This window comes from Cheilinus undulatus, linkage group 16 (genome assembly GCF_018320785.1).
Source record: "Cheilinus undulatus linkage group 16, ASM1832078v1, whole genome shotgun sequence".
Lineage (NCBI taxonomy): Eukaryota > Metazoa > Chordata > Actinopteri > Labriformes > Labridae > Cheilinus > Cheilinus undulatus.
This window is the reverse complement of record NC_054880.1, coordinates 40,225,975-40,252,905: the sequence shown is the minus strand read 5'-3', so window position 1 is coordinate 40,252,905 and position 26,931 is coordinate 40,225,975. Positions and strand designations below refer to the sequence as shown.

The 26,931-nt window shown below is 40.9% G+C and overlaps 1 protein-coding gene across 1 annotated transcript in view; it reads right to left on the bottom strand.

The window, feature by feature from the left end:
• Nucleotides 1-26,931, bottom strand: part of col8a2 (collagen, type VIII, alpha 2) — a 98,608-nt gene that overhangs the window by 16,295 nt on the left and 55,382 nt on the right. The window contains exon 2 of the mRNA XM_041809731.1: nt 2,333-2,524. Within this exon, the coding sequence (XP_041665665.1) occupies nt 2,333-2,495 (163 nt within the window). The 5' untranslated portion in view covers nt 2,496-2,524. The remainder of the gene's footprint in view (nt 1-2,332; nt 2,525-26,931) is intronic.

Genomic DNA, 26,931 nt, shown 5'->3' with positions numbered 1-26,931 from the left:
AACTTAAGCCAAACATTTTTGATCAATAAAAACTAAACTCAAATTTAAAAAACAGCAAAAAAAAAAAAAAAAAAAAAAAAGAAAGAAAGAAAGAAAGAAAGAAAGAAAGAAAGAAAGAAACTGAAATTGGACACAGAAAGCGTGAATTAAAAAAATAAATAAAATGAATGAAAAATCCCAAACCATTATGTATTTTCATATCATGTACTTTTTTGTCACTTTTTAATTGTATTGCACCCCTGGAAAAGAGACCATAGTCTCAGTGGGTTCTCCCTGCTAAAATAAAGGACAAATAAAAAAATAAAAAAATATAACCTTGTTGGGAGGCTGTCATCTAATAGATAACTGATTTTATAAAACTAAAAAGTCCTAATCTTTGTAAAAAATAATCAATTTTTTTAAGGTTATGGAATGGTGTATTAACAGGAAAGCAAACTCAGAATTTCAGAGTTTTAAAACTTGGTAATTTACAGAAAAAACATTGATTTTTTAAGTTTAACCCATTAAAGCCCGAAAACACAAATTAAAGCCAGAAAATTCTAATTTTTTTGGACTGAGATGATTTGTTAACTTTCTACTGAAATCCAAAAACAGTCCAAATTTCCATAAAATTTAACATAGGCTATATATTTTTGTATCTCATTTGATACTTTAGGTGTTTTGGTAATTAACAGTCCACCTGAGGGCATTTTTATCATTTATCAGATTGTATTCAAAAGGTTTTTTTTTGTCATTTATTGATCATATAGATTAGATAGCGGCATCATAAAATAACATATCAAATATGATACAGCAGGATTTAAGGGGTTAACATGCCCTACAATTTGACATTAGAAACTCAGAAATTTCATTTTTTTCAGATTGTAATTTTACAACAGTGTGACATCAGCAATGTAGAAGAAACAGTGGTTGAAATTTGGACTTATCCACTTTAGAATCTCATAAACTCAAAATTTTTGGTCATGTACATTTATGACTTTTAAAGTACAAAGTGTAAAGATTTTTCTTGTAAATTTATGATTTAATTTTAGAGAATTTCAAATTCTGAAAATGATTATATCCTCTATTATTTTCATCTAGAGTGGCCCTAAAACACTGTTGTAATAATGGATAGCTCATACATGGATCTTTGGTCAAGATCATGTGTAGCTACTGTATGTCTACTATGCTAACATTTTACCAGTGAGAGTAATATTTATATATATTATGTTTATATTTTCCTAGTGGGTCCAGGGGGGACTCAGCTTTTCTTAGATATGAATAAAGGGGGCCTTGGGAAAATGGTTGGAAGCCACGAACAGATTATTTTAATGGTGATGTAATGTGGGTATATGGCCACTGAGTGGCAGTAGAGATTCTGTATTCATAGAAGCCACAGGCAACATTACTCTCATGCCAAATCTAGCTCTGTTTGTACCACACTTTGAAATCTGTTTTTAAAAGCTCTGCTTCCTTAAGAAAATACATTTTTATTCTGTGGAACTTTTAACTGCAAAACGTGAACACTTAATTTGATCTGAGTCCAACTTCTGAGTCATTTCTATGTCAAATCCTGAAATGAACATTCACCTCTCATTTCCTTTGAACGTTTCTTTGAAGACGGGGTCTCTGATAACACCAGGCACATCTTATGTGATCCAGAGCGTGTTATGGTAGTTACAGTCAAATATGATAATGATGACAGCGTGCACATTTTTTCAGGGTGATTATCCCCCCCCCAGCCTAAGCCTTTTATTTCTTCTATTTTTATTTCCTTCACACTCTCTCCTTCATCCCACAGCTGAGGAATATGTGATAAACAGAGGGGTAACAGCATCCAGATGGCAGCGGGAACAACTGGCCCGGTGGAGCTCAGCAAACAGTGGGTAATCAGGCCTCCATTAGGCTCCAACTGAGGACTTGCCAAAAGCTGCTGGACCCACAGAGCAGGGAGACACACACTTCAATGAGCCTCGAAACTGCCTGGAGAGAGCCGGGGGCTGATTTTGGAAGGGTCTCCGTATCAATCACATCATAAAATGTGATGTTGGATACGTCCTTTGTTCATGGGAAGTTGTTTTAAAGCAAACTTCTTTGTTCTTTACTGTGTTGTTTTGATGTTGGGCCTATGATCAGAATGAATTTGAATTAGCAAACTGGAAAGTTCCAAATTTACATCCCTTCTGCCAACGCGATACTGTAAAGTGAACTGAAATATCAAAGCCAGAGGCACTTCCTGTTAACTGGATGGTTCTCATGTACCTTCTGAGGTTGAATCATATAGATTCAGTTCAAAAATACTTTATGTAGGACAGAGTGAGATATAAAAAAGTCACCCAAAGAGGTCACTCACCAACATAATGGCCCTTCCCCTCTCTGAATGGAGGTCCAATCGGCCCTTTCATCATGGGCTGCATGTACTTCATGTGAGGTATGGGGGGATAGCCTCCAGCAAGAGCACGTGCACCCAGCATCAGCAGAACACACACAGGAGCCAACAGCATGGTCACCAGCATCCCAGGCTTCAGATGTCACACACAAAGAACTGCAGGGAGAAAGAGCAGAGGACAAACAGTATTAATGTGTTATCAGAATGCGTACAGAAACATGGTCCAGCTGAAAGACAAGAGGACAGATAGAATTACAAAAGAGAAAGAGTTCATCCCAAAGTTGCTGGATGTGGTTGAGGTCAGAGCTCTGTGTGGGCCAGTCAAGTTCTTCCGCACCACACTCATTAAACCATGTCTTTATAGTCCTCTCTTTGTGTACTGGGGCACAGTCATGTTGGAATAGAAGAGGACCCTCACCAAACTGTTGCCACAAAGTTAGAAGAATGGCATTGTCCAAAATGTCTCAGTATGATGAAGCATTAAGAATGGCCACTGGAGATAAAGTCAGGCAGGTAATGTTCTTCAAGCATCTGCCAAACCCAAACATCTGAAGCGTGATTCGTAACTCCACAGAGTTTCCACTGCTCTAAATTCCAATGTCAATGTGCTTAACACCACTGGCTCTCAACTGGTGGGTCTGGACCCAAAAGTGGGTCATAGAGCAATTTTCAGTGGGTCACCAATGTTTGTCTAGAAAAAAATGGTGACAAAGTCTATGAAGAACATGCAACCATACCGTTTATTTTACTCTTTTTTGTGACAATTGGTAAATTTGAATGTTTTATATATTCAAAATCCTCCTTTTCCTGCAATAAAAGAGCAATTTGTACCATGCTAATGAAGTAATTTCTCAAGATCGCTGGAAAATTGGCCAAAATTTACACATTACCATGGGAAAAAGGGGGTGTAAAACATGTAAGTTTTGTCTTGTCTCTTGTTCCTGGCATAAATTCTGTTCCATCCAAAATCTTTCGTGCAATATTCTGGTTTACCAAACATGCATTGTTGAAAATCTTTGGAAATTTGGGTTCCAATTTGTCATCAAATTTGCCATGGAAACCGGTTCCATAAGTTTGAAGTTGCTGTTGTTCCTAAACGCTTCCACTTCCTCAAAATATTTCTCACAGTTGACACTGGAATATCCAGCAGGGATAAAAGGTCACAAACCGTCTTATTGCAAAGGTGGCACCCGTCACAGTACCTTAAAGTCACCGAGCTCTTCAGAACAACCCATTTAGGATCACAAATGTTTTCAAAAGGAGACTGCATGGCTAGGTGCTTGGTTTTCTACATCTGTGGCATCAGGTCTGATTGAAACACTTGAATAAAATGATTAACAGGTTTGGCCAAATACTTTTGTCCACCTAGTGTATTTTGGAGCAGTGGTTCTCAACTGTTGTGATGGTGAAAGAATAGCTAAAATGGGTTAATAATGGCAAAAAATGGTGGAAAAGGTGGTAAAGTTGGATTTAAAAGTAGCAGAAATGGGTTAGAAGTGGCAACAATTAGATAAAAATGGCTACAATGGTTAAAGTGGCAGAAATGGGCATAAATAGTGGTAAAAGGGAGTTAAAATGTGACTGAAATAGCTAGAAATTGCCAAAAATGGGTGGAAATTTGGTGAAATGGGATAGAAAATTGATATAAACTTTCAAAAAAAAGGGCTAACTGAGAAAGAAAAAACAGGCAGAAATTGGTTGAACTACCAAAATTGGGCATATCAAATGGTGAAATGTGGTTAAAAAGGGAAAAATTGGGTGTAAAAAGGGTTTAATAGTGGCAATAATGGGTCAACAGAGGCAACATCAAGCTTCAATGGCAAGAATTGGTTTAGAAGTGTCAAAAACGGGCAGGAAAAAGTGCTGGAAGAGTTTAAAACTGATCAAAATAGGTGTTAAACTGCAAAAATGTGTTAAAATTGGTGGGAAAAATGATGAAGAGGGGTAAAAAAAAGTGACAAAATTGGTGTAAAGTGGCAACAGTGTAATTTTGAAAATGTTCTTAGTTTCTTTAGGACATCTGGAGACCCCCTCTCAATGTCTTGTGACCCTAAAGGGGGTACCAACCCCAAGGTTGAGAACCACTGCTCTAAGTGATGGTTCCTGACCACACTAGTGTGGCAGTGCAGCACTCATTAATATCAAAAATATAAAGGCAACATCACATTAAAGATCTATTTGACTTGATTTTATCTATAACACAGTGTTACGTTTTCACGTCACATTTTCATAAAGGCAAAATAATTCGATTTAAACAGGCATCAAGAAATTAACTGCACTTCAGCAAATGATTGCAATTAAAATTTGACAACCCTTAAAACCAATAGCACAAATCAATGACGGGGCAAAGCAAAGGTAGCATTTACACCCACAGTGACAGTGTAGTGTGAAATCCTTACATTGTGTTCAGTGTGATTTCCCTACTAAACCCTCTCAGTAGCACCGTTTTCATCGGCCTACCCTTGTAAAGCATGAATCCATTGTCTGAATTGAGTGAATTGACTCCTCTCAAAGTCAAGCCATGATATTAAATGTTTTCTGCCTCGAAGAAAGCGGAGTTTTTCCCTTCATATTTAAGCAGAGAATGTCTCATCCAAGCCAGCGGCAAACATACTGCTGAAAATAACACCATGAAATCAAAGGAAACATGTTTCTTGCTAAGAAATATGGAGAGCAGAAGATATGGCTCAGCTTCTCGGCTATAAATGGGCTAGAAGTTGGCTGACATCTTCTGAAGCATACCTCACTTTTATGAGCAGCTTTGCAGACATTTTTTAAAGCCAGACAGCATCCCCAACATTGGTGAGCGAGAGAAAAAAAGTTTATACATCTATACATGAGATGCAGAGAGCGTTAGCCTGTTAGTACGTTGCACGTGTGCAGCATTTCCCAGCCCACAGCTGCTTCGATGGCACCTCAGGAGCTGTGACGGGCAGATCTGTTGACTTTAATTTACCTCAGGAAGAAATGACCACATCACCCTCAGCCAAATATTTTCACGAATGTGGTCAGGTGCGAACAGGAAACCACCAGAGGTACAGCGAGTGTGTTTTTGTATTATAAGCATGAACTGTAGGTGTCAAGTACTGGCGTTGGACGGTGAAATGATGTGTGAAAACAGGCATAAATTCCTCTCTAAGTCTCCCCTGAGGTGTTCTCATCAGCTGTCTTTGGACTGATGGCTGTCAGGAGTCGTTTCACAAAGCAGTGGAATGCAGAATGCAAAGGGAGTTCAGACTGACCTTTTTATGCCGAACATGTTGCACATATATTTCAGACCAAGGAAATATGCTGTATACTAAATCTGAAGAAGAACTGCAAGGAAGATAAAACCATAAAAAGAAGAGCAGCATCAGTGACTATAGTTGGGTCTATCCATGTTGTTTTAAGAGCTCTTTTATAACCATTTTCAAGCTTGCACTCATGAAAATTTCGGATAATTCATGGCCAGATGCCCCTGAAATCACACACAAACCTCATCAAGGAGACTTTTCTCCCATTACACCAACATAGTATGACAGAAGTGTGGTATCCATCCACATCCATCCATCCATTTTCTATCCCATTGGGGGTCGTGGGGGAGCTGGACCCTATCCCAGCTGTCATTTGGCGAGAGGCGGAGTACACCCTGGACTGGTCGTCAGTCAATCACAGGGCTAACATATAGAGACAGACAACCAGGCTACAGGGACCTTCTTACTGTGAGGCAAAAGTGCTAGCCCCTGCGGTGCTGTGCAGCCCTATCCATCCACATGTAATGCAAAATTAAACAAATAATGAGAAATTTGGCAAAGGAAAACATGTTACCATTCACCAGTGTTAATTTCATTGACTAAAACTCTGACTAAAACTTTTCACCAAAAGACTTTTTCCACGACAAAAACTAGACTAAGACTACCAAAAATAGATCTGTGATGACTAAAAATGACAAAAAGTAAGTTTATTTTTTGTCAAGATGACTAAAACTAGACTAAAATATAGTTTAGTTTTCGTCAGACATTCAAAATCCATGATATTCCTCTTCTGGTGGTAAATCTGTCAAAAAACAATATATCTGTAACACTTCTGCCTCTCAGCTGTAGAAAGCAGGGACCCCAGGTTCGACAGAGTGCAGAGAACACACTACCATGATATGGTACCAGATTTAGGCAAGGGAATAAATGCTTGGACTAAAAGTGAAGACTAAAACCAGAGGACTTCTTACGCACTAAAACTAGACTAAAATGTTTTGTGTTTTTGTCGACTAAAACTAGACTAAAACTTACATTGGGATAAATAAAATAGAAATAAAAAATAGAAATGACTAAAATGGGACTAAAACTACAAGAAATTTCGTCTAAAGCCTAAGACTAAAATTAAAAATGGCTGCCAAAATTAACACTTCCATCCACTACTGTGAATACTAGGAGTCAACATTATAAGCAGAAGGTGGCACTGCTCATGAAAAAACGAAAAAACAAAAAAAAAGATTTAGCTAGTGTATATCCTGCAAGAACACCATTAGAGCAAGAACAAAGGAAGACGCGACTTTGCAATGCACGGCTAAAAGCCTTAAACTTTTAACTTTGCAAATCAGATGGATTGTCCAGATTCCATGTCTGTCACCAGACCGATCAGTGTCTATGGGAGGAACGAGGCGGCAGCTACAGTTGTACTGGAAACCAATAGCAAAGGTTGCCGCCACTGTTTTTAGCTTAGATGTAGCTTTAGAACGGCAGCAGTTTTATCAGAATTGGGCCACATTTTCATTTGGCCACAGACAAGCTCCATCATTTATACACTATGGCATCAACTTCCTGTCAAGATCAGGTTACTACCTCATTTTGTCTTGTCATTTGATTGGCCCGTAATGAATGTGACAGACAAAACATTTGTCCAATCACCTTTCAAGAATTTGTCCTGCCCTTTTTAAACACTTTGTATGGTAGGTTTCCAAAATGAATGTGAAATATATCTTATGCAGGTGATATGAGAAACGGTCTATCTGGATTGTCAAATTATAAATCTTTAAAGTAAAGGTATATACAAAAAATGAAGATTTCATCAGTGGAAAAAGAAAGTTTTGTGCTCTGGAAGGATTTTAAATAATGGCCCTGGGAGCTCACTGAAGCATGTTAATCCAGAAATGTCAGCTATATTCTAATTTTCTAGCATTTTTAAATAAAAACTAGCCTGAAATCCCAGTCAAATGCTCTTTTAAAAACTGCAATGAAGCCTCCCAACACAGGGAGCTGGTGCAGCTTTAATCAACAGCGGCTGTCTTTCTGCCTGAGCCACTTCACCAGACATATACATGAGAAGCTTAGCATTTAGCATGTCATAGGAACAGCACAGTATTTTGAACTAGAAATGGAAATAAAGTTGTATGTAGGCTATTGAGGATAACTCATGTATAACTACTCAACTGAAGTGCTAAGTGCTACCTTTAGCCAGGCTCTACTCAGCATACCTAACACAATGACCATGTGATTTTAAGGGACAGGATTTCTAGGTGCAATCAAGTGTGGATGATGATGTCGCTCCTGGCCTCTTCAGCACTTGGGCGGTTTGTAACTGAGTGCCAAGCGGTCAGCATGAGGGTCAGCACTTCCGAATTTGAGGCCATGATTCTCTGTAGGATAACCCGCCGTCTATACCAGATTACTCCCTTTAGCTGGGGAGAGTGTCTTTGCCCCAAGTGAAGGAGTTCAAGTATATCAGGATCTTATTCAGTAGTGAGGGTAGAATGAACCACGAAACTGACAGGCAAGTTGATGCAAAGTCAGCAGTATTGCAGACTTTGATCCAAACTGTTGTGGTGAAGAGTGAGCTGAGTCGCAAGGCAAAGCTCCCAATTTACTGGTTGATCTTTGTTCCAACCCTCACCTGTGGGTGCAAGCTTTAGGTAATGACCAAAGGATGAGACCTTGGGTTCAAGTGGTTGACATGAGATTCCTTAGGAGGGTATCTGGGCCCAGGTTTAGAGATAGGGTGTGGAGCTTGGACATCCGGAGGGAGCTTGAAGTAGAGCCATTGCTCCTTCATCTCAAAGGCTTCAGTTGTGGTGGTCTCTGTAAAGGTCTCCTGGGTGCATCCAGCTGGGAGGAGACCCCAGGGTAGAGCCAGGACTTGCTGGAAGGATTATATATCTCATCTAGCCTAGGAGCGCCTTGGAATCCCCCAGGAAGAGGTGGATAATGTCGCTGGGGAGCGGGATGTGTGGGTCGACTTGCTTAGCCTGCTGCCACCACGACCCGGCCCCGGATAAGCCCAAGAAAACGAATGGTTTGACAACAACCCTGGCTGAAATGAGTTTCTTCTACAGGGTGTCTGGGCTCTCCCTTAGAGATAAGGTGAGAAGCTTGGCCATCTGGGAGGGACTTCCCTCGGGGAAGACCCAGGACACGCTGGAGAGACTATGGATGAATCCCAATTCTCCCCTTAACCCTCAATCTTAACCTTCAATCTTAACCTTCAGTCTCAAAATACGTGTTCCCGCGAAGTGTGAGGGCTGTCCCAATTCTCCCAAGAGTTGAGTTGAGAGGCGAATTTAAGGGCTTTATCTCCCTCAAGTTGGGGTGTTCCTGGAGCTCCCTTGGTATTGAGGATTATCACTCAGAGAAAGATGGTGGCGAATGTGGGGAAGAAATCAAGCTACAAATGTAAATTTCTATGTTAATAGAGATCTAAAAATGAAGAAAACCACCCCAATATCTTAGTTTAATGTTATTTTATGGATTATTTGCCTTTTTGTAGCATAACTTTTACTTTTATTTTTATGATCATAAACCGGAAACCGTGCCGTCGCGGACAAGCCCACGAGTTACAACTGGTGTTTCGCATTAGCTAATGGCGGTGTTATACAGTGACCTTCACCTCAATATGTCTGTGTTTGTGGTGTTTATACATATTATTTGGTTGAATATCAACGCGTTCTCGTTCTTCTTCTTCTTCCTCTGAACCGACAGACTATGCAGTTCTGGCACATTACTGCCCTCTACAGTCTGAAACCGTAACTGCTATTAAGGGGTGTCCCATTTCTAAGTCACGAGATAGCCCTTACACTTGGTTTTGAGGGGCGAGGTAAGACTGAGGGTTGAGCTTTAATTTAAGATTGAGGGTTAAGGGGAGAATTGGGAGTTACCCTAAGTCCCCCAGCTGGCCTGGGAACACCTTGGGATCCCCCGGGAAGAGCTGGATGAAGTGGCTGGGGAGAGGGAAGTCTGGGCTTCCCTGCTTAGCCTGCTGCCCCAGCGACCCGACCTCGGATAAGCAGAAGAAGATGGATGGATGGATGGATGGATGATGGATGGACAACAACCCTGTGATGAATATGACCATTTTCGGAGCATTTTCCCCTCCTTAGATTAGTCGATTGGACACAATTTAAATGTCAAATAGTGAAATAGCTGCCTGTTAATATCATTAGAAGCTGTAGTCCCTGGGGTGGGCGATCTTGGTTAAAATCCAGCCTGTGGCTCGTTTCTTATATGCCACTCCAAACTTTCTCTCCTGGATTTCTTAGTCCATCCCCAGTACTGTCTCTCTAAGGCATAAAAGCACATGATTAAGTCTTAAGTCTCCCTCCTGCAAATTCTGATCTCAAGTTGCATTTTCTTGCAGATCTGATTACCTCAAAGCTTCCTCCTGCTTTTTACTATTCCCAGTCTGTCACTGAGTGTGTATGAAAGGCTGTTAAAACTCTGCAGACATGACTGGATCAATGAGAAGAGTTCCCTCTGGATGTTTACAATATGGCAGAGCAGTTGCACGGATGCAAGCTGACATTTTCTAATTAGAATATGATCTGACAGTTTCTCAATTTGAAAATTACTCCAAATTAAACACAGCAGAAACTGGGAGCAGAGCTTGAGAGCAAACTTGTGAATGAACAGCTGACTTCAACACAGAAATACTTGGAAAAATATGCCTTCGTGTGCGCAGAGATCACGTCTGCTTTATAGCTTTCCCTCGGCTTAATCTTTGATTGTTTAGCAACCACATAGCTAGGCTGTCAAATTCTTGTTTTACAGCCATTTAAGTGTGTTAAACCAGGTTTCTGTTGAGGTCGAAGCAATTAGAGTGCGTGAGTCTGCTGCATCTGTTATTGCTTGTTTATAATGTTGTGTGTTTTTGCCAGGAAGAAAGATTACCTCAAACTTTCACACCACATCTTTGTGTATGAAATATGAAGGAACCAGAGAAAAAGATGTTAAAGGAAATAAACAAGAGAAAGAAAGAGCAGTATTGGTGCTGCAGTGTTTGGTCGTTGGCCGACTTGCTGACTGGCTGGAAGGGAAGCTCGTCTGGTATGGAGGTCTGTGGTTTTGGTGTAGATGTAATTTAGCAGGCAGCTCTGGATGCCCACTTTTCTGCAGGCGTCAAACTCTCTAAAGAACCCGAGCGACACACTCTTACTCAGACTCGGAGACTGTGCACGAACGAGGATCAGACACAGACGGTGGTTTAGAGACCTCAACAATCTGTTTATCAAGTGTTTTTGTTGAAAAGCTCAGCAGACGTTAAAAAATCTCACGCAATCCTCTCTGGCTGGCCACCGCGAGCCACTGCTGGACCGAGATTAGTGCACGCTCTCACACAAGAGAACACCCACGTAACAGAACACATACACTCAGCATGCATGAGAACACAACATACTTCTGATAAGTGGTTACACTGGGCGAATTGAAAGTACTCAAAACTCCTTACTCACCCCTATTTTCACATAAAATCAGTCCATATAAAACAAGCCATCACGAAAGAACTAGCAACTAGTGAATCAAAGCCTCCCCCGGTCTTTAAACATGAGCGGCATCCAAAGTTACAGCGAAGGAGCCTCGCCTGGCAGGCTGAGTGACATTTTATATAAAACAGATTTAGCTGAAAAAAGAATTAGCTACACACGTTACAGTATTAGACCAGAAAATACACAAAAGAACGAAAGAGCAGAAGAGAAAAGAGGCATTAACGAGGAAATAAGGGACAGTCTGACCCACGGTTGGAAAAGGGCACCACCATCATTATTCATAGCGATCACTGCGCTGCTCCTACTTCCAGACAGCTGTCAAAGAGCTGAACACAATGTCTGATGACAACATCCATGTACAGATTATGAGAAAATGGGCCTCCAGGCACAGACATCTTAAAAGAACCCCAACCCCTCCTGAAGGAGCAAAACAACCAGACTGAAAGATCATCTCTGCAGAGCTATTATGCATCTCTTTGTGGATGTTTGAATTCTCATTTTGACATTTGTATCTTAACATCTGTTTTGTGTCTCTTATGGTTTGCTTTTGTGCTTGGCAGTTATTTAGTGTCACTATGTAGTTGTTGAGTCTTTAGGAGTGGATCTTTTGGTCTCTTGATGTTTGTTGATGCTTAAGCTCTGCTGTTGCTGTGTGTCACCTGAAACCTTCTGTAGGTATCTGTGTAGTCATTTTGCATCCCTCAGAGGTGCCTTTGCATCTCTGTGCAATCACTTTTATTCTCATTTTGATTTCCTTTCCTTTGATTTTGCATCTTTTTGTAGTAATTTTGCAATGTTGCAGTCATTTTTGTAGGTATTTTGAATCTTACCAGTCATTTTATATCTCTTTGCAATCACTTTCCATCCCAGTTTAGTAATTTTGCATCTTTTTGCAGTCACTTTGTACCTTTTTGTTTTTCTACGCATTTCTCCATTGTTGTGTGTCACTCAAAGCCAGCTACAGGTCTCTGCAGTCATTTTAAACCTTAAAAAAAGTGTTTAGCATCCCTTTGCAATTACTTTGTGTCTCTAAACTCATTTTGCAACTTTTCTTTGCTATTTTTCATCTTATTGTTATAATTCGAAATTTTTTTTGTCATTTTGCATTTTAGTTTAGTAATTTATGATTCTACTGGCTGTCATTTTGTACCTTTATGGCTTGTCGTTGCATTGATTTTGCATCTCTCCATTGTTGTTTGTCACTCATACCCTGCTGTAGGTCTGTGTAGTCATTTTGCATGTTTAAAAAGGGTTTTTTGCATCCCTTTGCAATAACTTTGCATCTGTTATACTCATTTTGATTTTCTTTGCTGTCATTTTGCAACTTTTCTTTACCATTTTGCACTTTATTGTTGTGATTCTACATACCCTTGAATATATTGGCATCTTTTTGTAGTTATTTTGTATCTTATTAGTCATTTTTTATCTCTTTGCAATCAGTTTGCAATTTTCTTGTAGATGTTTTGCATCTTTGAAAAGTGTTTTTGAATTGCTTTGCAAATACTTTGTGTCTTTTAACCTAATTTGATAAGAACTCAACAGTTACAGAGTCACTGATGACTACTCAAAAGTTACAGAGTCACTCTGATTACTACTCAACAGTTACAGAGTTACTCTGATGACCACTCAGCTGTCACAAAATTACTCTGATGACCACTCAGCTGTCACAAACTAACTCTGATGACCACTCAGCTGTCACAGACTTACTCTGATGACAACTCAACAGTCACAGAGTTACTCTGATGACAACTCAACTGTTACAGAATTACTCTGATGACCACTCAACAGTCACAGAGTTACTCTGATGACCACTCAACAGTCACAGAGTTACTCTGATGACCACTCAACTGTCACAGAGTTACTCTGATGACCACTCAACTGTCACAGAGTCACTCTGATGACCACTCAACTGTCACAGAGTTACTCTGATGACCACATAACTGTCACAGAGTTACTCTGATGACCACTCACCAGTCAGAGTTACTCTGATGACCACTCAACTGTCACAGAGTTACTCTGATGACCACATAACAGTCACAGAGTTACTCTGATGACCACTGAACTGTCACAGAGTCACTCTGATGACCACTCAACTGTCACAGAGTTACTCTGATGACCACTCAACTGTCACAGAGTTACTCTGATGACCACATAACTGTCACAGAGTTACTCTGATGACCACTCAATTGTCACAGAGTTACTCTGATGACCACTCAACTGTCACAGAATGACTCTGATGACCACTCAATTGTCACAGAATGACTCTGATGACCACATAACAGTCACAGAGTTACTCTGATGACCACTCAACAGTCACAGAGTTACTCTGATGACCACATAACAGTCACAGAGTTACTCTGATGACCACTCAACTGTCAAAGAAACGTTCTGATGACCACTCACCAGTCACAGAGTTACTCTGATGACCACTCAACAGTCACAGAGTTACTCTGATGACCACTCAACTGTCATAGAGTTACTCTGATGACCACTCACCAGTCACAGAGTCACTCTGATGACCACTCAACTGTCACAGAGTTACTCTGATGACCACATAACAGTCACAGAATTACTCTGATGACCACTCACCAGTCACAGAGTTACTCTGATGACCACTCAACAGTCACAGAGTTACTCTGATGACAACTCAACTGTCATAGAGTTACTCTGATGACCACATAACAGTCACAGAGTTACTCTGATGACCACATAACAGTCACAGAGTTAGTCTGATGACCACTCAACTGTCACAGAGTTACTCTGATGACGACATAACAGTCACAGAGTTACTCTGATGACCACATAACAGTCACAGAGTTACTCTGATGACCACTTAACAGTCACAGAGTTACTCTGATGACCTAATAATAGTCACAGAGTCACTCTGATGACCACTTAACTGTCACAGAGTTACTCTGATGACCACATAACTGTCACAGAGTTACTCTGATGACCACATAACAGTCACAGAGTTACTCTGATGACCACATAATAGTCACAGAGTCACTCTGACGACCACTCACCAGTCAGAATTACTTTGATGACCACTCAACTGTCACAGAGTTACTCTGATGACCACTCACTGTCACAGAGTTACTCTGATGACCACTCACCAGTCAGAGTTACTCTGATGACCACTCAACTGTCACAGAGTTACTCTGATGACTACTCACCAGTCACAGAGTTACTCTGATGACCACTCAACTGTCACAGACATACTCTGATGACCACTTAACTGTCACAGAGTTACTCTGATGACCACTCACCAGTCACAGAGGTACTCTGATGACCACTCAACAGTCACAGAGTTACTCTTATGACCTCTCAACAGTCACAGAGTTACTCTGATGACCACTTAACAGTCACAGAGTTACTCTGATGACCACTTAACTGTCACAGAGTTACTCTGATGACCACTCACCAGTCACAGAGTTACTCTGATGACCACTTAACAGTCACAGAGTTACTCTGATGACCACTTAACAGTCACAGAGTCACTCTGATGACCACTTAACTGTCACAGAATGACTCTGATGACCACTCACCAGTCACAGAGTTACTCTGATGACCACTCAGCAGTCACAGAGTTACTCTGATGACCACTCAGCAGTCACAGAGTTACTCTGATGACCACTCAACTGTCACAAACTTTGATGACCACTCAACAGTCACAGAGTTACTCTGATGAACACATAATAGTCACAGAGTCACTCTGATGACCACTCAACAGTCACAGAGTTACTCTGATGACCACATAATAGTCACAGAGTCACTCTGATGACCACTCAACAGTCACAGAGTTACTCTGATGACCACATAATAGTCACAGAGGCACTCTGATGACCACTCACCAGTCACAGAGTTACTCTGATGACCACTCACCAGTCACAGAGTTACTCTGATGACCTCTCACCAGTCACAGAGTTACTCTGATGACCACTCAGCAGTCACAGAGTTACTCTGATGACTACTCAACTGTCACAGAGTTACTCTGTTCACTGTTGTTAAAGCCTTGCGTCATCTGTACATTTGCACTAATGAATCTATTTACCATAGCTAAAATCACAGCTGTAAATGCCTCACTTCATATGCATATATGCCCTTTGTTAATCTATTTACCCTTCCCAAATATTGTAAGTATTATATGTAGTCACTGTAACTTAAATACTGTGAGAAAGCTCTCTGTGCAAAAGCCTCACTTCATGTGTATATTGGCACTAATCAACCATGATAAAGTTAAAGTTAGTTAATCTCATGTAAATCTGCCCACATCCTCACATATTTAATTTCTGATCTTGTGTAGTCAGCTTCCTTGAACCCTTTGCCCATCCAACCATATTATCAATGCTAACAGACTTGTATATACTAGAAAAAAATAAAAGGGCTTGTACATATGTAAATCTTTTTTTTTTTTTTTTTACTTTTTTCAGTTTCATTTATTTTTTGGTATCTCATTTTTAAGTCCTGTACATTGAGAGCAAAGCTAACCAGAGTCTTTCCTTGTTGTGTATGCATATTTGGTCAATAAATCTGAATCTGGTTCTGAAATAAACATTAGTATGCCAAAACAAAATGCTGCTTGGTTCACAGACGTAGAAATGCCATTGAGGCTCTTTGCCCTTGTGTGTCCTGTTTAAAACCCCAGCCATGTCCAAATGAAACCCAGACACACATTGGCAAGTGCACCTGATGACACTAAACAGAAATGCCACTCTCCCGCTCACAGCACAATTCACAGATCTTTCCCCAAACCATCTTGAAATCAGAGAAACAGACATAAACCAAACCTGAAGCATGCGATCGTTCTCGAACACATGCTGGACGCCATTTTCGCCGAGCTGAAACGCTAATATGCAAAAGCTTTGGGCAAACACAAAGCAGACTCAACAGCCTCGAAATCCAAACTCAGCATCATCTCAAGTGGCCTCCTCAGACAGGCAGAAGAGACACAGACACCACAGCTCAGAGAGAGCCAAGCGCTCATTTCCCTAACTGCTCCGTTTACCCACTAATGAAATCAACAGCGCCGGGGAGGTGAGGTTGAAGGTGCTCTGACTCCACTTCCCCTAAGTGGTACGTGTGTGAATCCAGGCTGCCAGGCATTTCCTAAACCACGCTGCCACAGAGAGATTATAGGTACACCGAGGCTGAGGATTTGGTGTCATGCAGGGAAGAGGGGGTGGTTGTTTTTGTGGTGAACATTTGAGCTGCTCCCTGAGTGGGGGAATCATCACCTGAACATCATGAACCACGTAGAGCCAGCTTGTAAAAAAATACCAACTCAGGTCCATGACGGTTGGATTGTTCGGTCACAACCACAAGTCTATAGCTCTTAAAAACCAACCACATATTTTAGCTGATGCATCCAATTCTCACAAACCTGAGCCACAACCACAGCCATAACCATTCCTGACTTTTACCATCAACCCACATGGGTGGCCAGCTGTTACTCAACCACAAACATCATCCTTTAATAAAGCAAATGTTGGAAGCTTTCGTTTTACAGCCAAAATGAATTTCCAGCACTAGAGGGGGAAGAAAGGAACACTTAGAAATAAGCTCAATTTATACATCTGCGGTTTACTATTAAATCTGCAGTCTAGACATATAAGTATGAACGGATTTTACAGATTTGCTATAAAAAGACATGCACCTGCAAACATTAAGCAAACTCACACAAACATGGCTGAAGTATCACCTCCAGACAACAAGAGGCTCCATTGACCTGTTTGCATGCTTCTTTGTGCACCTTCAGACCAGATTGAAGGACACGAAGATGTGGGAGAAGGCGAGCACAGAGGTTACACAACACGCCGTCGTCGGACAGGGTTACAGAGTCCGGCGGCGAGTGTTTGTGTGCGTGACGGGCAGAGGAAATTGAGCGTGTTGGGTTCTATTTAGAGAATCACCTTCTGTTGAATGAGGTAATCCCTCCTTCAGCCTGAGTGGCACTTGGTCTATTACGCCTTTCCGGTGTCAGCTCTCTGACCAATATTTGAGTGGTGGTCACAGCTCTTGGTGGCTTTGAACGCACGCTGTATTATTCAACACTGTATAAACAAGCAGCGGGGAAAACAGTATGGCTGTTCACATGTGTGTTTATAAGAGTAGCCACAAAGCTAATGCATACAACATGAAACATCAACATCTGTGGCTACAGTAGGAAAGTGAGAGTATTGTTTGGTTGTTTCTCAGGAAAAATTCCTCCCTGTCCCGCCACAATAAAAGACCCCTTTGATCTCTTATTAGTGTTTCCATTGAATCATTAGTTAATTATAGGGCAATCATTCAAAACACTGTAAATAATTATTTTCAATGTCAAGACATGATGAATTACTGCTTACATGTCGACTGTAACATGCCTAATGCATACAGATTTGTCAGCACATGTTATTCCTGCACAAATAAACTACACTGCATTAACTCAGTAGATAAACACATCAAATTTTCCATCTTTCACTCAACGTATATGGCTGCTCAAGGATCCTTGACTCCTCTTTTCAGGGGTTTTACAATCCAAAGTCCAAAAAAGTTGGGACACTGAAAGGTAAATAATAGAATGCAATAATTTGCAAATATCAACAACCAGTGATACTCCACATGTGGCTCTGAAGCCACATGTGGCTCTTTTGTGATTATTTGTGGCTCTTATGTCTTAATCTGAAATATTATTCCCCATGAAAACGTTAAAAAGGCGGAAGTTTTTTCTTGGTCTTTTCACCTTTTTTTTTTTTTTTTTTTTTGCCACTTTTCACCCTTTTGCCATTAAATACCTATTTAATGGCCTATTTTCTCCTATTTTTTTTTTCCAATTTTAGCCACTTCTATTTGCCACTTGTTTCCAATTTTTGCCACTTTTATCCCATTTTGCCCTTTTGAAGCTCTCTTTGCCACTTTTTGCCTATTTCAGCTATCTTTTACCATTTAATACCACTTTTCTTCCTTCTTTTTTGCAACTTCTTTTTGCAACTTTTATCCCATTTTTTACAATTTTTTTCCCCATTTAAGCCACCTTTTGCCATTAAGTATCCAACCTTTTTCCTAACTTTTTGCCAATTTTTGCCATTTCGATTCAATTTTTGCCATTTTTCCTCCCCATTTTTGCCCATTTCAGCTACCTTTTGCCATTAAATACCACTTTTTCCTTTTTTGCCCATTTTTGCAACTTCTTTTTGCAACTTTTATCTCATTTTTGCCATTTTTCAAAATTTGTTGCCCATTTTAGCCACCTTTTGCCATCAAGTACTATACCTTTCCCTACCTTTTTTGCCAATTTTTGCAACTTTGATCCAAGTTTTGCTTTTTTCCTCCCCATTTTTGCCCATTTCTGCTACCTTTTGCCATTAAATACCACTTGTTTCCTATGTTTTGACTGCTGTTTGCCCTTCTTCTTACATTTTTTGCCACGTTTTTGCCATGTTTTTGCCGATTTTTATGCCACCTCAAAGTTATTTTTTTTTTTTGGTCACTTCTCACCCATTTTTGCTACTTTCTGACCCTTTTCCACTGTTTCCTCCCCATTTTCGCCCCTTCACCCATTTTTGCTGCTATTTGACCATTTTTGCCACCTTTAACTTATTTCTGTTGCTACTTCAAGCTGTTTTTGCCACTTTTCACCACTTAGATTGTGGCTCTTGCAAAGGTATTTTTCAAGTAACACTGTCATAAACCCATGTATTAGTTACATAAACAGGGGTTCCCAAACTTTTCAGCCCATGCCATCCCCAAAAAGCCATCAGAGATCATGGACCTCCTTCTTCTTGAGTGGTAACGCTCATGATATTGCACTGAACATCATGGACAAAAACTCTAAACCATATTTTTTTAAAATGATAGATAACATTTATGGTTTTTAATCATATGAAGTTTGTCTTTGTTTAAGGGAAAGCACCCCCTTCACTGTCTGGCGTCCCCCACGTTGGGAACCACCGCAATGGAACATAAACAGCATATAAAGTGTTAAAACTGAGACATTTTATATGCTGTGAAAAAATTATCTCATTTTGAATTGATAGCAGCAACACATCTCAAAAAAGTAGGGACAGGGCAACACGAGGCTGGAAAAGTAAGTGGGAATGAAAAACAACTTTTGCAATTAAGTATCTTGACTGGCAACAGGTCAGTAGCATGACTGGGTGTAAAAGGTGCATTTTACAGGCAGAGTCTCTCTGAAGTAAGGATGGGCAGAGCTTCACCAATCTGCAAAAAACTGAGTCTACAAATTTTGGAACAATTTCAGAAAACATGCTCTTCAGTGTAAAACTGCAACAACTGAATATCCCACCATCCACAGCACAAAACGTCATCAAAAGATTCAGAGAATCTGGAGAAATCTCTGTGTGCAAGGGACAAACCCAAAGGTCAATATTGGATGTTTCACGGTCTTTGGGTGACCGTGCAGGTGGCCCTGCATTAAAGACAGGCATTCTGTCCTGGAAATCACTGCATGGGTTTAAGAACACTTCCAGAAATCATTGTTGGCTGTGCCATCCACAGCTGCAAGTTAAGCTGTATCATGCAAAGAAGAAGTCATATGTGAACGGATGCAGAAATATGGTCATCTACTCTGGGACAAAGCTCATTTAAAATGGACTGAGGCAAAATGGAAAACTGTTCTGTGGTCAGACGTTTTAAAACTTGAAATTCTTTTCTGAAACTATTGTGGACTAAAGAGGAGAGGGACCATCCAGCCTGTTATCAGAGCACAGTTCTAAAGCCTGCATCTCTGATGGTATGGAGCTGCATTATTGTCTATGGTGAGGTCAGCTTGCACATCTGGAAAGACACTATTAATGCTGAAAAGAATATAGAGGTTTAGGTGCAACATCTGTTACTAGAGACACCGTCCCTTTCAGGGAAGGCATTTCTTATTTCAACAAGACAATGCCAAATCTGATTCAGCATCCATCACAACAGCATGGCTTCACTGTAGAAGAGTCAGTTCCATACCATATACTGAAAGACTGATCAACCCACTTCCTGATTGTTTTGCTCAAACCACAACAGACTGCTATATTTTAGACAGCTTTGCCAAATGTCAAGGTCACACCAATCATTTCAGGATTTGCTGTCCAACCTGAACCCCAGCATTATTTGCACTGTCCCCTGCAAGATGTGATGAATCCCATAAGCTTGCTTTCCAAATCTCATGGGCAGATTTTAGAAGAATTGAGGCCACTGAAGCTGCAAATGCAGCACAAATGAATGCAATATTGGATGTCCTCTCGCCGTAGCTCAGCTGTCATTGGGTGAGAGAAAGTGAACTTCATCCTGGATTTGATTGCGTTTTAAAAGTATCCCGCTTTGTGTTTGAGCATGTAAACATCAAAACCCAATTTCAGAAACTTGGTTAAGTTCCTATCACAATTTTGAGAAACCTAGTTTGCTGCCTAACTCCGAAAGGAAACAGGAAAAGAAAACTCTGGCATGTGTACACTCTACCCCACTTCCTGACAGTTAATGACTACATGCTGGGGCCAAGTGATGCTTCAGCCAAACAAACTAGTGGTGACTGGAGAGTCTTACTCTTAGAGCAACAACAAAATCAGGTTTGGTCCTTGTGGTGGGAGTGGCATGGTTACTAATTGTGACTGCTCTCTTCTGTTGTTGCTGGAAACAAGGAGAATATACCACCTGCGATGAAATGTTGGAATAGTGCTAAACCTGAGACAAGCTACAGTCGTCTCATTTTTTTTTCAGCTTTCAGAACTGCAGCATCACTGTGCCTGCGAAAGCAAAATTCAGTAATCCAAACTGGGTTACTAATACGCCATATCCTGGATATGATCAAAACCTGGATAAGGCTCATAACCAGGATACTCAAAATCCATGTAAACAAACTCAGGATGTGGGTGCACCCTGGACAGGTCGACTCAAATCAGAGGAAAATAAACATTCAGGCTCTCTCTCACACCAAAAGGCAGTTTAGAGTCACCAAACAACCCGAGGAGAGTGGGCTTCATTCACCGACATCCTCCCAAGATTTTCTTTGAATTTGTTCTTAAGAAAGTTTCGGAGAGAAACTGTGGGATTGACATGTTCTTTAATGGCAAAATTGTTCACACCTTTGCTCTTAAGCATAAGCTGGAAGCATGTGCACATTTCTCCTAATTAACATAGAGAAACACTCTACGCCCATTTGAGGGCATGAGACTGCAAACACAGAAGGCAGAAGGAGTAAAGGAAGAAGCAAGGTGTGCCCAAAATTAAAATAAATTGTAAAAACAATCACAATACTTTGAAATAATCTGATACTTCTAAAGTGGATGTAGGGCTGCTCCAAACAACACCAAGAGTGGAAGATTTAAATCATGTTTTCTTACAAGTAGTGGATATTAGTGGATATTAAATCACTGGTTCAGACAGAATGAATCAGGAATGGGATTGTCATTTTTTTTCTGGAAATGTCAGACATGGCATAAGGAAGAACTGATTAGATTTTGGGAGTGATCCGGATCACCATCTGGATCCAGGAATTTTTTTAAGGATTATTTACTATTGGGAGATAGGGCTAATGGCGGAGGTCTGCGCTGTTACCACTTTACACCAGGAGATGGCAGACATGAGTAACTTCAATCCTAGCAGCATTTTGGATGTGTTTCCACTCAAGGTTTTGGAGTTTATAGAGTTTGAAAGACGCACGCCAGGTCGAGGAGACGAGTCGAAGCGTAACAGAGAGAAAGACAGCAAATTGTAGCGAGAATACTCACAATGCTGGGAGGAATAGAGGAATATTCACCCTCTGCCATGACTTCCAGTCATCCAGTGAGACCATGGGTGAGACTGTCAGTGCATCTGTTGGCACCAGCAGGCAATGACAGTCCACCTGTAGCGAAGCCAATTCTTTGCCTCTCTGTGTTTCCACCCCACTGGGGAGGGAGTAATCGGCGAATGCTGTGGTGGGGGGTACCTGGGGACGGATCCAGAAATTTTTTAAAGGATTCTATACTATTTGGAGATAGGGCTAATGCTTTCTCCGAGTGCTTTTCTAGTTCTACATGTTCAGAGAAGCTGTAGAAGGCATAGCAGAAGCACTGTGCATGTTGAGAGAGCAGTGTTGCAGTTAAATGAATAAATCAAGCAAAATAAAGTAAACTATCAAATAAGTCACTGCATAAATATACACAACCCCTCCTTCAAAGTGACTGACCTAATCCAACAGAGGCCAATCAGTGCTAGTAGTAGACTCAATATGAGTGAAATGGGGATCACTTGGGTGCAGTGAATGTGTCTCAAGTGGTTGCCATTACATCATGAAGTCAAAAGAACACTCCAAGCAACTCGGAGAAAAGGCAACTGAAAAGTGTAAGTCAGGTGATGGATACAAAAAAGTTTCCAAGATACTGAACATCACCAGGAGTTAAGTTACATCCATCAGCAAGAAATGGAATGAATATGGCACAGGAGTAAATCTGCTTAGATCAGGTAGTCCTCACAAACTGAGTGACTGTGCATGAAGGAGACTAGTGAGAGAGGCCACTAAGACACCTACAACTGCTCTGAAGGAGTTACAAACTTCAGCAGCTGAGATGGGAGAGACTCTGCATACAACAACCGTGGCAACGAGAGGGACACTGTGGGAGAAAACTCAGATTAAATCTGGACTAGAGTTCACCAAAAAGCATGTGAGACTCCATGGTCAAGTGGAAGAAAGTTATTTTGTCTGATTTGACCAAAGGAAGTTTTCTGGCCATCAGACTAGACAGCAAATACTGCACAAATGAAGCACATTGGTGGCAGCATCATGCTGTAGGGATGTTTCTTGGCAGCCAACCCTGCAAGGCTTGTAAAGGCAGAGGGTAAAAATGAATGCAGCAAAATAGGAATATCCTAGTGGACAATCTAATTCAGTCTGCAGGAGAACAACGGCTTGGGAGAAGATTTATTTTCCACCAAGAATTTTGAATTGGAATTTTTACTTTGCAAATTACAGACATGGTCAATTTGCACTGGATTCAATTCACAGGCATCCCATGCAATTATTGCAAATAATCATGGGTCCTGATGTAATACTAATCCCGTATGAGGGCTTATGGGACACCCCTGTCCAACCAGGGACTGGAATCAGGAACCGTCTTGGTGTGGGGCAACAGCACTGACAACTGAGCCCCCATCCCCATACTTCCTGCTTTGCAGTTTTATGGCATTGTTAAGTTCTGTGTGCAGATAGAGAGGTAACTTGAGTTTTTACTGCAGTCAGGAAGCCACAGACTTGATCCATCTTGATCCCTCTGGGTGGTGATAATAATGATATATGATGATGATATATCTTCCCTGCATAGAACACGATACACTCTTTACACAGGTGCATGCACTCACAATCATATCCTTTTCTTTCTGCAAATCCATCATACTTGCTTGTAACTGTCATTTGTCATGTTCACTGTCTCCTCTGACTGATTCTGCATATAAAACCACACCAGTCTTAAGTTTATCAGAAAAAGCAAAATAGAAGATGGTGTTAAAATTTAAAAAGCAGGGTCTATAGGCTGGTTTGAACAAGGCCCCACTTTCCTTCAGAGGGGGGAAGAAAAAGCTCATAAAACAGAGAGGGAGGAAGATGAAGTACAAGAGGAGAGCCTCATCAATTCAGGAAACGGTACCTGTGGAGCTGAGCCGTGTTTTCCTAACATCCCTGAAGGTCGGGGCGGCCGAAAAAAGGGCCGAGAGACAGTCGGAGAGGGGTGAGTTTATGCTGATGGAGAGCTTTAAGAGGGAGGGAGGGAGTGTGAAAAAAGGAAGCCGGGGTGTAGGTGGTGTAAAGTTGGTGGGAGTTCGAGATACAGGTAGTGAAGAAAACATGGGGGGGGGGTGAAAAGGTCAGACAGAGGGTTCTCATTTCTCGATGACTTCATTCAGAGGAACATGCTTAATACCCCAGGGTGCTTATCTGCACGCAGAAGCAGACATGCTAATCATAAAACTGGAAGAGTGGAGTAATGTGCTTTAAAAGTGTGTGCATAAGGCAGGCAAAGTGCGCCAAATTCGTCACAGAATTATTAACCTGCAGGACCTCACACATGTACAGTTGCATGTGAGCGACCTTTTTTCTCTTCCGCCTCTGGCAGGAACAGCTTCAGGCCAGCGAAAAGGCACTAATTACAAAATATTACCGATTCATGCTCTATCGCCTCATCTGTCTGTGAAGCATTTAAAAGTCAGGATATCGCCCAGGGAGATTGATTGAAAGTCTGCAAAACATCCAGACGATCCCCAAACTTGCCAAGAAACGGGTTGCAGCCCTGGGAGACGAGAATGCGAGAGCGTGTGTGCAGACGGACTCAGCTATACCTTTTCCTGCTGACCCGCCGGTGCACCTAAACCTAATATGAGAGACTGATTAGGTAATAGAGAGAAAGAAAATAATCTCATAAAGGGCGATCTGCTTCCACCTTTTCAATGTGAGGAAATGACTCACAGAAAAGTCGGAACAACATTCGCTAAAACTGACACTGCTTACATTTCCTCATGAAAAATGAGACATTAATATAAAGGTGGACATTCTAGGATTTAAATATAGACCCATAAAGGGATTTGTATGTTGAGGCAGAGCTGTGATGTCCTCACCTAAAAAGGAAAACTTCTAGTCAAATATTTCCCTGTAAATCACAGCCATCAGTCTCTCTGTTCTACATCAAGACTGGCAACCTCAGCTCTTTTCACTCCCTTTCCTTTTATTTCGTCCTCCTTAAGCCTCCTGCTCTCTGCAGCCCTCATTGCCGGTGTGAATACTTTTATTGTGTGCTGCCAAGGCCTGATCATGCAAGGGCAGTTTTTTCCCCAGTTATTCCACTTGTACTGACATGGACCTCTACGTCAGTCTCTGTTATTCTTAGTTCACAGTGAATAGAAAAAAAGCAAAACCAGTGACATCAAAGGCAGCACAACACTTCCACTTCCACCACAGAGTATGTAAAACTCAGTGGCGTCATCCATTGGTAGTAATGAAGCCTTCATATCGGAAATACTAACTTCAACAAACAGCCTAAAAGTTGGAGTAGAGGTGGGTCATAAATCTCATAGCAAACACCAACAATATGACCGCTTGCCAGTCAACTCAAGGGTCATTTAAACCTAACATATCTATTTAAGGCATTTACACTGCTTTCCAAATAATTATGTCAATTGGATTTTAGTGTCATAAACACTCAATCTTTTGTTGTTCAATTAAACTGATGGATTGTATTGTGTCTCAGGGCTCTGTGGATCACTGAAATCAATCTCAGACACCTGTGATCATTAGTTTACCAGGTGAGCCCAATGAAAGGAAAACTACTTCAGAAGGACGTAAGTAGGCCACAGGTTTCAAGAAATATGGGAAAGAAAAAGGATCTCTGCTGCTGAAAAGTGTCAAATAGTGTAATGCCTTGGAGACTTATGTAAACATTAGGTATTTCTTAAGTGTGACCATCGTACTTTGAAGACATTTGTGGCTGATTTAGAGCACAGACGGGTTCATGAAGATAAAGGCATAATGAGGAAGGTTTCTGACAGACCAATATCTCAGATTAAGAGAGCAGCTGCTAAAATGCCATCACAAAGCAGCAAACAGGTATTTGAAGCTGCTGGTACCTCTGGAGTCCCATGAACCTTAAGGTGTAGGATCCTCCAGAGGCTTGCAGTCGTAAATAAATGTACCATTCAGTCACCCCTAACCAGTGCTCACAAGCAGAAACGGTTGCAGTGGGCCCAGAAATACATGAAGAGTCATTTTCAAACAGTCTTGTCGACTGATGAGTGCCGTGCAACCCTGGATGGTTCAGATGGAGGAGTAGTGGATGGTTGGCGGATGGTCTCCATGTCCCAACAAGGCTGCAACATCAGCGAGGAGGTGGTGGAGTCATGTCTCCTCATCATGAGGAGAGAGCTGGTAAGCCCTTTTAGGATCCCTGAAGGTGTGAAAATAACCTCGGTAAAGTGTATAGAGTTTCTGACTGACCACTTTCTTCCATGGTACAAACAGAAGAACCGAGCCTTCTGTAGCAAAATTATCTTCATGCACCATCTCATGCTGCAAAAAATACCTCTGTCATTAGCTGCTATGGGCATAAAAGGTCCTCCCCTGACCTCAACCCTACTGAGAACCTTTGGAGCATCCTCAAGCTAAAGATCTATGAGGGTGGGAGGCAGTTCACATCAAAACAGCAGCTCTGGGAGGATATTCTGACATCTTGCAATGAAATTCAAACAGAAACTCTCCAAAAACTCACAAGTTCAATGGATGCAAGAATTGTGAAGGTGATATCAAAGAAGGGCTCCTATGTTAACATGGAACTTAGCCTGTTATGATGTTTTTGATTGAAATAGCTTTGATTTCAGTAAATATGACCTCCTACTGCTGCAAATTCTCAGATCTTTACCACCTATATAATGTTTTGAAACTCTTTTGTGCATAATAATGTGAAACGGTGCATTTTGAGTTTTTGATTTTTGGAAAAAAAAATGACACAAAAGAGTTTTCCTGGGCACACTTGGCAAACTAATGATCACAAGTGTCTGACACTGATTTCAGTGATCCAGAGAGCCCTGAGACACAATACCATCCATGAGTTCAATTCAAAAACAAAAAACTGAATGTTTATAACACTGAAATACTGTGGAATGCAGTGTAGGATTATTTCCTGATATCTAAATGCACAAAATGGTTGCTTATCTCTATTAATACAAGAAATAAACAGGGTAACAGTAACACTTTATGCAAATGCATGTAAGACTCTAAGCTTTTATAATATCAGAAATGGTGTCTTATTAAAATGGTTAATGGACATGAGCTTGTACAGCCCTTTTCTTGCTGTCTTACTACACTAAGCACTTTTACACCGCAGGCCACAACAGTACA